Raw genomic sequence first — 13,987 nt, forward strand, 5'->3', positions numbered from 1 at the left:
TTCAAATTCATTTCTTCTTTCTATGGCGTTGGTTCCTGGTGTATATCCTCTTCTTTTGATGTTTCTTGATCCTTTTCTTCCTCCTCTTCACAATCTATGTAAAATAATTTCTTCTCAGCACACTTATGACCTTTAGTGTATTTGCTATCACAAATGTAACAAAGTTCTTTTTCTCTTTTTTCTTCCAATTGTTGTCATGTAAACCTTGTAAGTTGTGGAAGGCTAGAAGAAAAAACACTTCCATATTTATAGTTATGAGTGGTAGGATTCCTTATTTCCATAATTCCGCTTTCAATTTTTCTTGCCAACCTGAATGCCTTCTCCAATGAATTAGGTTCCCAAAGACGAACCTCATGTTGAATGTTATCCTTTAAAGTCCCTATGAAGACATCAATCATTTTCTTCTCTAGAATATCATTTACCCTTATATTCAATTTTTTGAAATCCTCAATGTGCTCTACCATTGAACCCTTTTGTTTGAGATTTATCAATTGGCTAAAGAAGGTGTTACTCTTTGTATCCTCATAATGTGCTATCATTTCTTCTGTGAAAATTAACCAAGTGACAAGTTATTTACGAGAAAAAAACCCTTTATAAAATAAAATTTGATCCAATTCTAAATATGAATATGCAATACCTACCTTTTGTAATAGTTGCATCTCATGTAGATCAAAATATTGCTCCATCTATAGTATCCAATTTACCAAATCCTTGCCATCAAACTTCCTCATATTTCCTTTTCTTGATTTTAGGACCTCGATCTTGAAACTAGTGTAACTTTGTAATTTCGGATTTTCCAGTTCTAAAATTGTGACCTGCAGTAGCCCTCTCCGTCCCCTTTCCAATGCCACCAGTTTGATTGAAATTGGATTCTCCAAGAAAGAGTTATGCACAATCTCCCAAGATGACCTAATTATATACATTTTCAAAAGAGTGAACTTGTATGAATTGCCACGTGTCACTGTTTTGACCTTCAGATATGAAAAATATAAACAGGAAACTAAAGTCCGTCCTCTTTCTATGACTTCTTACGAAATTTTAATCTGATTCTCAAAGAGAAAGTTATGACGATTTTCCCAAGGTCACTTGTTTAAGATGTAATTTGGGAATCTGCAAAAACCCTAACTTCCTCATATCATATATCCGAAAATATAGCGATCCAAGATTTGAAATTTAGACCCAAGGTTTAAACCAATTTCTCCTCAAATGGTTTTTTTTTAGCTTCTGAAACTTCGTAGCGAAATATTTATAGCGAAAATTCTACAATGACCTCTTTTAGATGAAATCCTGGGTCTTACAAAAACCATAACTTCCTCAAATCATATCTACGAAAATATAGCGAGACAAGCTATGAAATTTGGACGCAAGTTTCAGTGTGATTTCAGCTCAAATGTATTTTTTTTAGCTTCTGAAACGTAGTAGAAAAAAGTTATAACGAAAATGCCATAATGACCTGTTTGGAGCGGCGAAAACCCTAGAATCCAAAGCTCTGATACCAAATGTTAGGAAACCAGCTCACAAAAAGATAGAAAAGATATATCAATGCCTTAGAAATAAGACTCTTCGAGAAGGGAAACCTACTTTACATTACACAAATGAACAATTCTTGGATGATACAAATAACAAGACCTCCTTTCTACATATAGGAGTCTAAGGGGTCATAATATAATCAGAGCCGATATAACAATAATAATGTAAGGGCACAATAATAACAATAGTGGGCTTCTATGGGGTACAATAACAACAATATGGAGACTACATGGGCACAACAATATAATAAGGGGGTTGTACTAATAACAATAATGGGTTACACTAGTAGTATAGGGACCTAACAACATATGATTTACAACAATAATGCCAAACACTATTTTGTTTTGACAAGTGATGGAAACATGACATTACTTTCACAATTTATCATGCAACTCAAAATAAGACCAGACATCATTGTTTCCTAATAAGTGATGGAAAACACGTCATCACTTTTACATTTTAAAATGCAACAAATGATTTACAAAAGCATGACCATGACAAGCTAACATATCTAGAAACCATTTTTCACTTATCGACATGAATGGGTCACCCCCTTGTGGTGGTTTTGCTTGTCGAACAATTGTTTCACCCAGTTCATGCATCGACACTTTGTCTTTAAGGCGCTGCTCTAGATGGAGCCTCCAACATGTGGCCCTTTGATGGTCACCTCTGCTGCAATGACTACAATACATTTTCTTCCTCTAGATTTGCTTAACCTGCTGTTGAGAGGGTCGTTCATGCCTCCTCCTTTCATATGCTGCTATTCTTTTCCAACACTTAGAAAATGTATGGTTATGTAATCCACAAAAGGTACATGTTTTTAGATGCCATGTTTTATGTTCATCATCAACAACATTATTATAATCGAAATGAACATTCGAATATCGAAACTGGTTATACCTTTCCTTACTTCCTATGATGTCATTATGGCGATGAGAGCTTGCCTCAGCTCTTTCCCTGCAATGTAAACTGCCATGGGATGATGGGGATGTGTTCCCATCATTCTCTTTCTTCAAAAATTTTGATGATGTCTCGGAAGAATCTGACACCTTCGATCATTCTCCCTTGATGTATCTCAAGCCTGCAAATTGAAGTCTCTGCACAACCTCCACTAGTTGAGTTATGCCTTAGTTGTTAACACCAAGTTCTTTGTCCTCCTTGTACCTCATCCTGGTAAGGAGCCTCATGTTTGTCCTTGTAATTGGTATCTCCACATCTCCAATAGAAATCATACTATGTGAAGACAAAACTGAAAGGAAATCAACATCTTTTACCTTCACTGTGGAGTTGGAAAGAACTGATGAGGACTGCTCATCATCTAGTGTTGGTGGTTTGTTGTCTGTCTTGGCGGATTCCCCAACTTCTTTCCTAACATACCCAAGTCCTGCCTGATGGGGTAATTCTTCTACTATGATGGGGTTGACAATGCCTTGGCCATTAATGCCCAAGCCTTTTCCTTCATAACCCATTTTATTCAACAGCGTGGAGCCAATTCGTATGGTATGATTTTCAAAAACCACGAAATCATCATCAGGACACATACATGAATTTAGAGAATCACTTTTTACCTCACATGGGTCACGCTGCAGCTTTTCCAAGGCCTCGTCCTTAGCTTGCAGTTATTGTAGCAAACTATGTTTTCCCTTTTCTCTTCATGTAGAAGCATCTTCAATTCAGCGTTCCTTGTTTGAAGGTTCTATTTGTTCTGCTTTAGTTCTTCCCAGACCTCTTTCGTGGCTCACAACTGAAGCTGCAATCGCTCCTTTTCCTCTGTCTCTTTTTGTAGAGCTTCATACATTATTTCCACCCTTTTCGAAATTTTGAGCATGGTCTCGTACATTGCTTTTTCATCCTCTGTCGTTGCACGTTCCATTGTTCACACTTACAATTCAGATCCATGCAAAGACTACTCTGATACCAAACTTGATCTGAGTTGACTCAACTCCCAGATTTAACCAAGATCTTTTACTTTTGTGATGTGATTAAAATTGTATTTAAAATAGTATAATTGAACATATATGCATGCTGTAAAGAAGAAGGAACATGACAATCATCAACAACATAAAACTCAAAATGTTGATAATGGAGTTCGTCCAGGAGGGACTACGTCTCCAGGCCTCGGTGTCCAGACGGTGTAGGCCGCTGCATTAAGTGTTGTCAATAGTGATGATGTACATAGGTGGTGGTGTCGCTATCATACAAGGAAAATGCCCTCATACATGAGTGGCCCCAATAGGTGTTCCACTACATGAACTCTCATTCAAAAAGGACTCCTATCAGTATGACCTAAACTCATGCATGATGATAATGAGCATCCCGCCAACATGGCATAAAAGGGATCTCAATGCAAATATATATGGCCACACATGAGTATCCCATCAACATAACAACAAAGGGATCTCAAACAAAACATGATGAATCATGACAACAAGTATATCCCACAGATGATTCTGCATCACATCAAGCAGGAATCATGAAACAAGTAAGGAAACAAGATCCCACATCAAACATCAAACATCAAACATGGATCTATGCAGCACAATGCATCTCATCACAAAAAAAAAGTACATGAACATACTGCATATACCTCACATCCTGGTGTCATCTGAAGAAAAGGATGTCAAATTGTTGAAGCTGGTGGTACCATCAATCTCACGGCGTCGAATCGCATGGAAATGATTGCTCGCACATGAATGTTGACAACTGCACTCCACTTTGAAAAGTGGCCGTAAAATAGAATGACCAAATGGAAAATCTGAATGCACCATCAAATTTGTGGCGTTGAATAGTGAAAAATCGACTGTAAAATTTCTAAATTCTAAGAAAGTGGAAATCTGGGGCTTAAGGAATCTTTTATATTCCCCCTAGATTCCTCAAAGATTCCCTCCTCTGAGTCATCTGAAGATCTATTGCTCAAATCAAAATTCTGACTGCGCCATCAGGTTTGTGTCGCTGAGAGATGTAGGATAGACATAAAATTTGTCCAATTTGGACACTGGCAAAATTTCACCCTCTTGAGAATTTGGCTCAATCATGGTTCCCCCTACTCTTTTCCCAAGTTCATGGTTCGACATGCAAAAATTAATTAAAAAATTTTGCCTCGATTTCTGTGCCACATTCTGCCTCCTGGAACTGCATCATGGTTCCATTCTCCGTTCCACACCTTCGTTCTCAAATCCGTCGTTTGATCCCCTCATGTACTGATAAAATGGTTTTATAGATGATTTCATGGGCAAAGTTACCAACATTGGCTGTTGGCGTGTTGGTAAAAACTGTTAGTTTTTTAACAAGGGGTCAGGGGATCAAATCCCACCCCTTCCAGGGGGCCAACCATGTGGTCGAGCGGGTTCGATTCCCGCCGGCCCAAATATATACGATACGCTTTGTTTAGAGGGTGGGGGCATCGGCCGGGTCCACCAGAGGTGGCCCACTCACAACCCAATGTAATATTAATGTGCTGTGTGGTGGTTAAGGGGGGCCTGCGGGGGTCATGGCCCGTCAGCCCATTTTAATTTTTTAAATTTGTTATATATGTAAAATAGGCGAGTGGGTGGCGGGGGTGGTGGCTTGCCACCCATATTTTTTTATATATATTTTTTAAACATAATAGCAATTTTCCAAAATTTGGAAAATTGGCCGTAGGAGTGCTTTCATCAGCTCAAAAAATTCTCCTGGAATTCATCCTAGGTTGGCCGGAATCCAATGGCTGGGTTTCAGCGAAATTGTTCCCTCCTTAAACCTGCTGAGTCATCCAAGTCAACCCTGAACTTTGACTGCCTCTAACTTTCGCATATGAGCTCGGTTTGACGAACCATTCGCAACGTTGTGATCAGGACGATGAGATCTACGCTCTAGTCTTGGCTTGAAAACATTTTGATCAATTTTATTTTTGACCCTTACTGAGTCCTTTGAGACTTCTGCCTGTGTCTGGAGCCACCTTGATCATACATCGTGTGATCAGTGAGTTTGCTAAGGCATACATTTTGTGATCAACAAGTTTCTTGAGGCACACATTGAGTTTTCCTTATTCACACCTTCTGTGGTAAATCAAGTTATCCATGACACTATACTTTTGTGGTTTTCAAGCTAACTATTACACCATACCTCTATGGAATTTGAGTTACCTATGGCAATGCATATGGATAGACATATGGAATCTTGTAAACAAATTTGTGGTAGAGTTCATGTGGACAGTTGATTGTAGGAGGGTTGACTTGGCACTTGGGTAATTGGTTTGTGGCTTGGATTTCTCTTGTTGACAAATATTCTATAAAAAAGGATTGATGGGCTTTCCCATTGTGGGTTTTTCCCTGCCCCTTAACCTAACTTCTTGTGTTTATTGTCCTTTTGTGCACTATGATCTTTACTTTCTTCCATAATTAAATGTATAATTTCTCGATCACATAATTGAATGGAGAGAATTCTAAAAGTGAACATATATATCCGTCACAAGTAATTATCATGATTATAAATTCAACATTGCAACGAAATTTCGACATATAGAAAAGTGGGAGACAATCACATAAATCTCAATTTTAAGTCTAATATCATACAATTTTAGTTACGAAATGGATTATATAGATTTGTTGAGATTAGGAGAGCACTGAGAAGCCATAAGGAATCCATTCCAGGTAATAAATGTGTTATTGTAGTAGATACATGGAGAATGTAGGAACATTATAATAACCTTTGAAATAGTTTCAATGATGGGAAACTTGGTTCAATTCAAATGCCAAATCTCGAATTTGGAAGAAAATTGTGTTATGCTCTACATTAGGGTTATAATTTTTCCAAATGGATAAGTTAGATACATCCAATTAGGTTCAATCTATTAAATCACACTATGGGGCTTTAAAGGATGATGAAACTATTCATGAACTTCCATAAACATAAGAAATTGTCAAAATGTACTTAGATTCAACCAGTGTGGGTTAGAATGATGTGGCAATTAGGCATGTTTTTAGTTAGATTTGCATCCTTAATATAGTTACCAATCAAACAAGACCCGTTTTTTTGAGGTAGCAAAAAATCACTCGATTTTGAAAAATAGTGGTTAAATGACCTAGTACCCATTTTTTTGAGGTAGCAAAAAATCACTTGATTTTGAAAAATGGTGATTAAATGACCTAGTAGCCGTTTTTTTGAGGTAGCAAAAAATTACTCGATTTTGAAAATGGTGATTAGAATACTCCTTTTTTTTGGAGCATATTTTTGCCACTTTACTTTTTTTTATGTATCAAGCATGAACAATTTTTTTAAATGTTAGTGATTTTCATGATGATTTTGAAAAGTGTTCAAAATATTTTTTTACAAGGCTTATTTTTGACACTTCAAATTTTTTTATGTATCAAGTGTGAACATTTTTTTTGTTAGTGATTTTCATCTTGATTTTGAAAAATGCTGCCCTTTTTGTTTGAAGGGCTTAGTTTTTATACTTTAAATTTTCTAATAAATTAAGTGTGGATAATTTTTTTTAAATGTTGGTGATTTTAAACATAAATAAATAAATAAAATTATATATATATAGATATATACAAAAAAAAACAAAAAAACTATAAAAATGTAAAAATAAACATAAACATGACAAAAATAAAAAATAATAAAAACATGTTAGTAATAAAACATATATATATATATAACAAAAAAAAATATAAAAAAAAAAAAAAAACATGACAAAAAAATCAAATACAAAAAAATATAAAAAAAAACAAAAACAAAAAACCTGTAAAAATATAAGAAAAAAAAAATAAAAATTAACTCGTAAAAAAATGAATAAAAAAATTAACTCGTAAAAAAATGAATAAAAAATTAACGAAAGAAAAAAAAAAAAAAAAAAAAAAAAATATATATATATATATATATATATATATATATATATATATATATATATATATATAATTTAAAGAAAAACTTTTAGCCCCAAGGGATAGCTCAAATGGTTGAGTTACCGGTCGAGTTCCCGTTGCTAAAGCACTTTCCCAGTTTGGGAGGTCATGGGGTCAAATCTCCTCGACGCCCTCGGGGTTAGGCTCGTTAAGATTGGCCAACAGGTAGATCCCTTCGGGTGGATCTGCCTCGATATTTTCCCGTGAATGTAGCGGCCACTTAGTGACCGTGAACCACAACTTTAAAAAAATAATTTAAAGAAAAACAAATTGAACCCAAAAAAACCTAAAAACATATTTTTAAGTTTAAAAAAAATAAAAAATAAACCTCATTTAAAAAATAATAATAATAATAATAATAATAATTAAAAAATAAATATAAAAATAAAAAATAAATTTAAAAATTTAAAAACAAAATTAAAAAAAATAAATAAAAAAATTAATTAAAAAAAAAAAAAAAACTAATATCATTATTAGTTTTGTTATTGTAATTGTAGTGATAATTTATATAAGAGTTATGTGTTTAGATATATAGAGTTTATGTGTTTATAATAGATGGAAAATGTTGTGCTAGTTTACATGTTAAAAATAAATAAATATTTTAAAATTGTTTTATTTATAAAATTTAAATTTTAAAAAGGTATAAAATATTTAATATTTATCAAGTGTTATAGGTTTTTTATATTATTAAATATAAAAATAAATGAAATTTAAGATTTACGATTGTTAATGCAAAATTATATGAAGTGGGTTTGGAGGAAATTTAGACAATTTGCCACAAGTTAAATGAAAACAAGTGAATGTAACATGTTTATAGCGACAAAACTATTTCTTAATAAGAATAAGTATAAATACTAGCACAACTACATTAATGAATATGGTTGAGATATGTCATATGCATTAGCTTATTTAAATGTAGACACACTATGGTCTAAATTCAAATTTCATTTAACTATATATTAACGCAATAGAGTCATACAAATTGAAATAAAACCAAAGGAAAAATGAGCTACCTCAATTTACTTTACTTGTAAAATTTTCATACAACTTTAAATTACAAATTGAAATTGAACCAAAACAAAAATTAGCTACCTCAATTTACTTTACCTGTAAAATTTTCAAACAACTTTAAATTACAAATTGAAAGAGAAACAAAACAAGAATATGCTACCTCAGTTTACTTTACCTATGAAATTTTCACACAGCTTTAAATTACATGCTATTCACAATATAGTTTTCATAAACTATTGTAAACATAATTTTGACAAATTTAAAATAAACCCTATAATAATAATATATATTTCATAATTAATAAAAACTTCTTATAATTAATAAAATTTAAGTTTCACGGCTAAGAGGCACACCCAATACCTTGAGCATTGTTCACATTTGAGTTTTATGGTCATTTAATAGCATCTGCTTCCCATAGTTTTCCTTGCGTTCTAAGGGCACTTTTTATAGGGGGGAGATCGAAACATATATAAAGCCTTGAATCATTTGAAATGCTTCTGGAAGAGAAACCACAAACCCTCCCAATGTAACATTCCCCGATATCGATGAAACATTTAACCTATTGGGAAGTCCATACTTTTTGGTGTCATGATGCCGCTGGTGATTCTCACAGCGGACTCCCAATTCTGTAAACGCCTGTGAGGTCGAGATGGGATGGGACAACTGTCAATATTGGGAGACTGTGGATAGGGAGTTTAATGGGTGGATAAATAAATTATATTTAAATTTAATAGATTATTTTTGGTTTGAAATTGAAAATGTGTATAAATATTTTTCATATTAATAAATAAAAAATATTTTTTAAATCAAATCAATTTATTGCATTAAGAGTTTTGTGATTTATATCAAGTGTTTGAAATATGTTTTGGGTTATAATCACATTAAAATTTATTTGTGCAAGCATTTTTGCTCAGAAAATGTGGTTCATTGTGAGGATAAAATGAAGAATAAAGTCATGGCAATCAGTTAAGTAAAGATACTGATTATTCAAACCACTGGAAGTAAATGTTATTTTTAAACCCAAGAAAAGGTTTTTGTGATCTATATCAAGTTTTTGAGACATGTTTTAGGTCATAATCACATCAAAATTTAGTTGTCCAAGCTTTTCTACTCAGGAAGTGTAGTTCAAAATTTAGTTGTCCAAGCTTTTCTACTCAGGAAGTGTAGTTCATTGTGAGGATAAGATGAAGAATAAAGTCATGACAACAAGTTAAATAAAGACACTGATTATTCAAACCCCTAGAAGTAAATATTACTTTTAAACCCAAAAAAAACAACTACTTTTAATTAGACAAAAAAAAAATTTAATTAATTAATTAATTTGTTTATTAAATTTATTTATTTAAATATATATGCTTATAATTAACTAAAATTTCTTTAAACTATATTTATATATAAACATATTTATTGGTATATATCAAGTTTTATTAAATAATAACTAATCAATATCCTAGAATCAAATTTTTTAATTTTTATTTAAAAATCAAAATTTCCAAACACAATTCCAATAACTAAAATTTTAATTTTAAAATTTTTGACATTTTGATTTAGACTCTTCACCTCGTGAAACTTCATTTTATGATTTTATTCGATACCCAATCCATATTTAGAAACTGTCTGGATATGCCATATCTCGATCGATAGGCAATAGTTTGTAAAGACCCCACCAAAGTGAAAATCTTCTGGTCTACATTCCTTTCCTACCACCAGCTGTACCACCTCCACAGCTGCACATGGTGACAAGACGTTCTGATCGACTCGTGCTTGTAAGGCATGGCATGATATGTGTACATGGTATCGATAGAAAGTTGTTTTGAATGGAGGGACAAGCTTTCAGAGCTTTGTTTTGAGCGGATGGACTGACAGGAGTAAATGGACGGTACGTATATCTCTCCTGGCGTAGATGGTCTTCAGCTGTCAGCCAGTCGACCTCAAAGACATGGGTATGGCGTGGAAGGTCTTCAGCCACTCCACAACTTTTTCTCCACGCTGTGGTATTTGAGTTGGACCAATATTTAATTCCCTTATAATTTGCAAAATTCAAAGCCATCATACCAATTCCATTCCATATCGAGCATTCCTGTCTTTCAAGGTGAAACAATGGAATGGAGCACGGAGTTTGCAGCAGTAACTTCAACACTGGTTCTCTTAGTCATTTTGTTATTCAAAATGAATTGGAGAGATGGCACACGCCCACCTGTACCTGCAACAATGTTTGGTATAATCATCAATTTTAAACGCCTTCATGACTTTGTTCTTCATCATAACAGGCGCCATAAAACATACAGGATACCTTATCCTACCTTCAGCTATGTTGTCACCACTCATCCTGCAAACGTGGAGCACATCCTCAGATCTAATTTTGCAAACTACATCAAGGTCAGCTTTCTGCTGTATTTTGAGTCATGTGTGTGTGTATATATATATATATATATGAATGCTTATGGTTTCTTTGTTTTGAAAATTGATGACAGGGAAAACCCCACCATGACATTATGGAAGACCTTCTTGGAGATGGTATTTTCAGCGTTGATGGCGAGCTGTGGAGAGAACAGCGAAAATTAGCTAGTTTCGAATTCTCTACCAAAGTGTTGAAGGACTTCAGCAGTGTTGTTTTTCGGGAGACTGCAGTAAAACTTTCCAAAATCTTACTGGAAAAATTTCGAACAAAACAAACCGTAGAGATGCAGGCATGTTAAATCATTCACATATCCCATACCCTCCGAAAATTTCTATAATTAGAATTGCATTTCTTGTTCTCCTTTGTGTGAATAGTCTATAGCAAATAGCAAGATGCAAAATCATATTAATGATTCTGTTATGGATAAATGGAAATTATAGGGTCTGTTACTGAGATCAACAATGGATGGATTCTGTAAACTGGGGTTTGGGGTGGACATCAACAGCTTAACAAATACCAAGTCTGGAGCAGAGGCATCTTTTGCAATGGCTTTTGATACTGCAAATGCTTTGCTTATGTGGCGTTATTTTGACGTTACTTGGAAATTAAAAAGATACTTCAATTTGCTGTCAGAGGCCACCATGAAGGAGAACATCAAAACGGTGGATGCTTTTGTGTATAACGTCATTCAGAGCAGAAAACATGAGATTTCTGTCCAGAATGACTATGTAAGAGAATACCCACACAAGCCTTCGTTCTGATTTGCAACTTATCTTTTCAAATTTTTACTGTCTACTAGTGCGGGTACTCATGATGACCTTGTTTCTCTGGCATTGGCCTTCAAATATATTTACAGGTGAAACCGGACATACTCTCTCGCTTTATTGCACTCACAGAGAAACAACCAGAGAATTACTCTGACAAGTATCTACGAGATATTATTCTGAATTTCTTGATAGCTGGCCGGGACACAACTGCAGTTACCCTTTGTTGGTTCTTTCATTTGCTTTGCAAGAATCCGGACGTTGAAAAAAAGCTTCTTCAAGAAATTCATGACCTGGTCAAGGAGAATGAATGTATGACCATTGAAGAATCTATTAGTATGTTTTCTCAAAGTCTGACACATACAGTATTGGATAAGATGCACTATCTTCATGCAGCTTTATCAGAGACCTTACGCTTATACCCAGTTGTTCCTCTGGTAAGACACGCCCCATCTTTTTTCAGGCATTTAGGTAACCTTAACAGTCTTTTGACTTTTTATTGTCCATGAGGTAATTGTATCTATATAGCCTCGTTTCTCCTCTAGTGAAATTGTATTGGAATTCCTGCGAGGCTATGGTCAAATATTATATCACATTTCCTTCTCATTTGTGGGCTTTCTCTTATGCCTTGTCTTTTGGAAAAAGATGGGCAAATTCATTTCAATTTGGATTCCTATCCTGGGATTCAGTATACTTTGTTTTCCATTTTGTTTGAATTTTTACGGATCCAAGATTATGGCTGATATTTAATTGACAAAATCATTAAATGTAGGATGGAAAGCATGCAGTTTCTGAGGATATCCTTCCCGATGGATTCAAAGTCAAGAAAGGTGATATGGTCGCCTATGTTCCTTATTCTATGGGAAGGATGACGTACCTCTGGGGCAGTGATGCGGAGGAGTTTAGGCCTGAGAGATGGCTTCATAATGGGATTTTTCAACCCGAATCACCATTCAAGTTTACTGCATTTCAGGTAAAAATGCCGTAGCCATGACATTTAATCTTATGAAAACACGCCTCTGACAATAACTGGAAATCGATAAGGTGTACGCTTGGCTTGCAGGCAGGACCTCGCATGTGTCTGGGCAAGGATTTTGCTTACATGCAAATGAAGATTGTTGCGGCTGTACTTATCCGTTTCTTCAAATTTGAATTAGTGGAAGGAATGGAAGTGAGATATCGTCCTTCACTGACACTCCATATGAGTGAGGATGGATTAAATCTGCGTGTCAAGCCTAGATTAGATTAGATTGATGAGCACAGTTTTATATCAAAGTAAGGCATACTGTACAATATTGAAAGCTTTCCTCAGTTGTACACAATTTGGCATTTGCTTAGCTATTTCGCAGGTTTAGGTTTTATGTAATTGAAGGCATGTTGTATACTGAGTCGTAAAATGTTAAAACCCTATAGTTTTACATATGGAAAACATTTCATTGAATATCCTGAACACGTATTGGGCAAAGAGCAATGCCCATAATAGTCGTATGCGCTGATCTGGTATACCGAGTTTACAGTTTGTCTGTCTAGCAACAACTTTCTTTGTATTCTGATGAGATGTTGAAGTAAAATAATGCAGGAAACTTGAGTGACTTTTTTTATCCAACTTGTATTATAGGAAGGTCTTATTTTTAAAGTCCGTGAAGGCCACCTTTTGGGTACGGAAGAATATGGGTTTCTTGGACCACATCGTTCAGCACTAATAATTATTTCTATTTTCAATTGTTTTTCTTCGACTAATAATTAATTTTATTTTAAAATTGATTTTATTCCATTAAATAATCCCTGACTTTATCTGAATTCACTTTCGAGGACAGAGATAGGTTGACTTTATCTGAATTCAGATTCGAGGGACAGAGATACGTCTATAATCTTTTATAGATTTTAGAATTCCCTTTTGGGGCACATAGATAGGTTTATCATCTTTTTATAGATTTTATAAAGGCAAGTTTATTATTATTATTTTTTTTATTTCTATAAAAATAAGTTTATATTCAGCGTATTTTTACTAGTGGTTTATGAAGGTTTGAGATTAATTATTTTGAATATATAGCTAAATTTATATATATGTTTGGATAACAAAAGGTTTTAAAGTTGAGTGTATATGTTCTATAACTAAAATAAAAAAACAAAAATCAATTTAAACAATGAAAAAAAAATTACAATCTTTTTTTAATATTCATTATCAAATTTTAAATTCACTAATCTTTACTATCAAATTTTAAATTCACTAAAGAAATTGACAAATTATCTACTTATATTTTTGCTAGAATATCAGGTGGTTCATATTTTTACCGGAATATCACTTTCTGCACGCCTTGGAATTCATGTCGGTTGCGGTGTCAAAACGGTAAAAATTAACTGCAGGTAAAATGTCGGGCCTGGCAGCCTGACTG

General features: G+C 34.0%; 1 protein-coding gene across 1 annotated transcript; it reads left to right on the forward strand.

Annotated features, from left to right (window-relative positions):
• Window positions 1-10,425: 10,425 nt before the first annotated feature.
• Window positions 10,426-13,020, forward strand: LOC149264052 (cytochrome P450 704C1-like). The gene is made up of 6 exons (XM_089388838.1): window positions 10,426-10,805; window positions 10,901-11,116; window positions 11,268-11,555; window positions 11,684-12,028; window positions 12,364-12,564; window positions 12,655-13,020. The coding sequence occupies exons 1-6, from the start codon at window positions 10,527-10,529 to the stop codon at window positions 12,838-12,840; spliced, it is 1,515 nt and encodes a 504-aa protein (XP_089244964.1). The 5' UTR covers window positions 10,426-10,526; the 3' UTR covers window positions 12,841-13,020.
• The last annotated feature ends 967 nt before the right edge of the window (window positions 13,021-13,987 follow it).

This window comes from Pinus tabuliformis, chromosome 6 (genome assembly GCF_031772625.1).
Source record: "Pinus tabuliformis cultivar Carrire ecotype Pingquan chromosome 6, CPIR1, whole genome shotgun sequence".
Lineage (NCBI taxonomy): Eukaryota > Viridiplantae > Streptophyta > Pinopsida > Pinales > Pinaceae > Pinus > Pinus tabuliformis.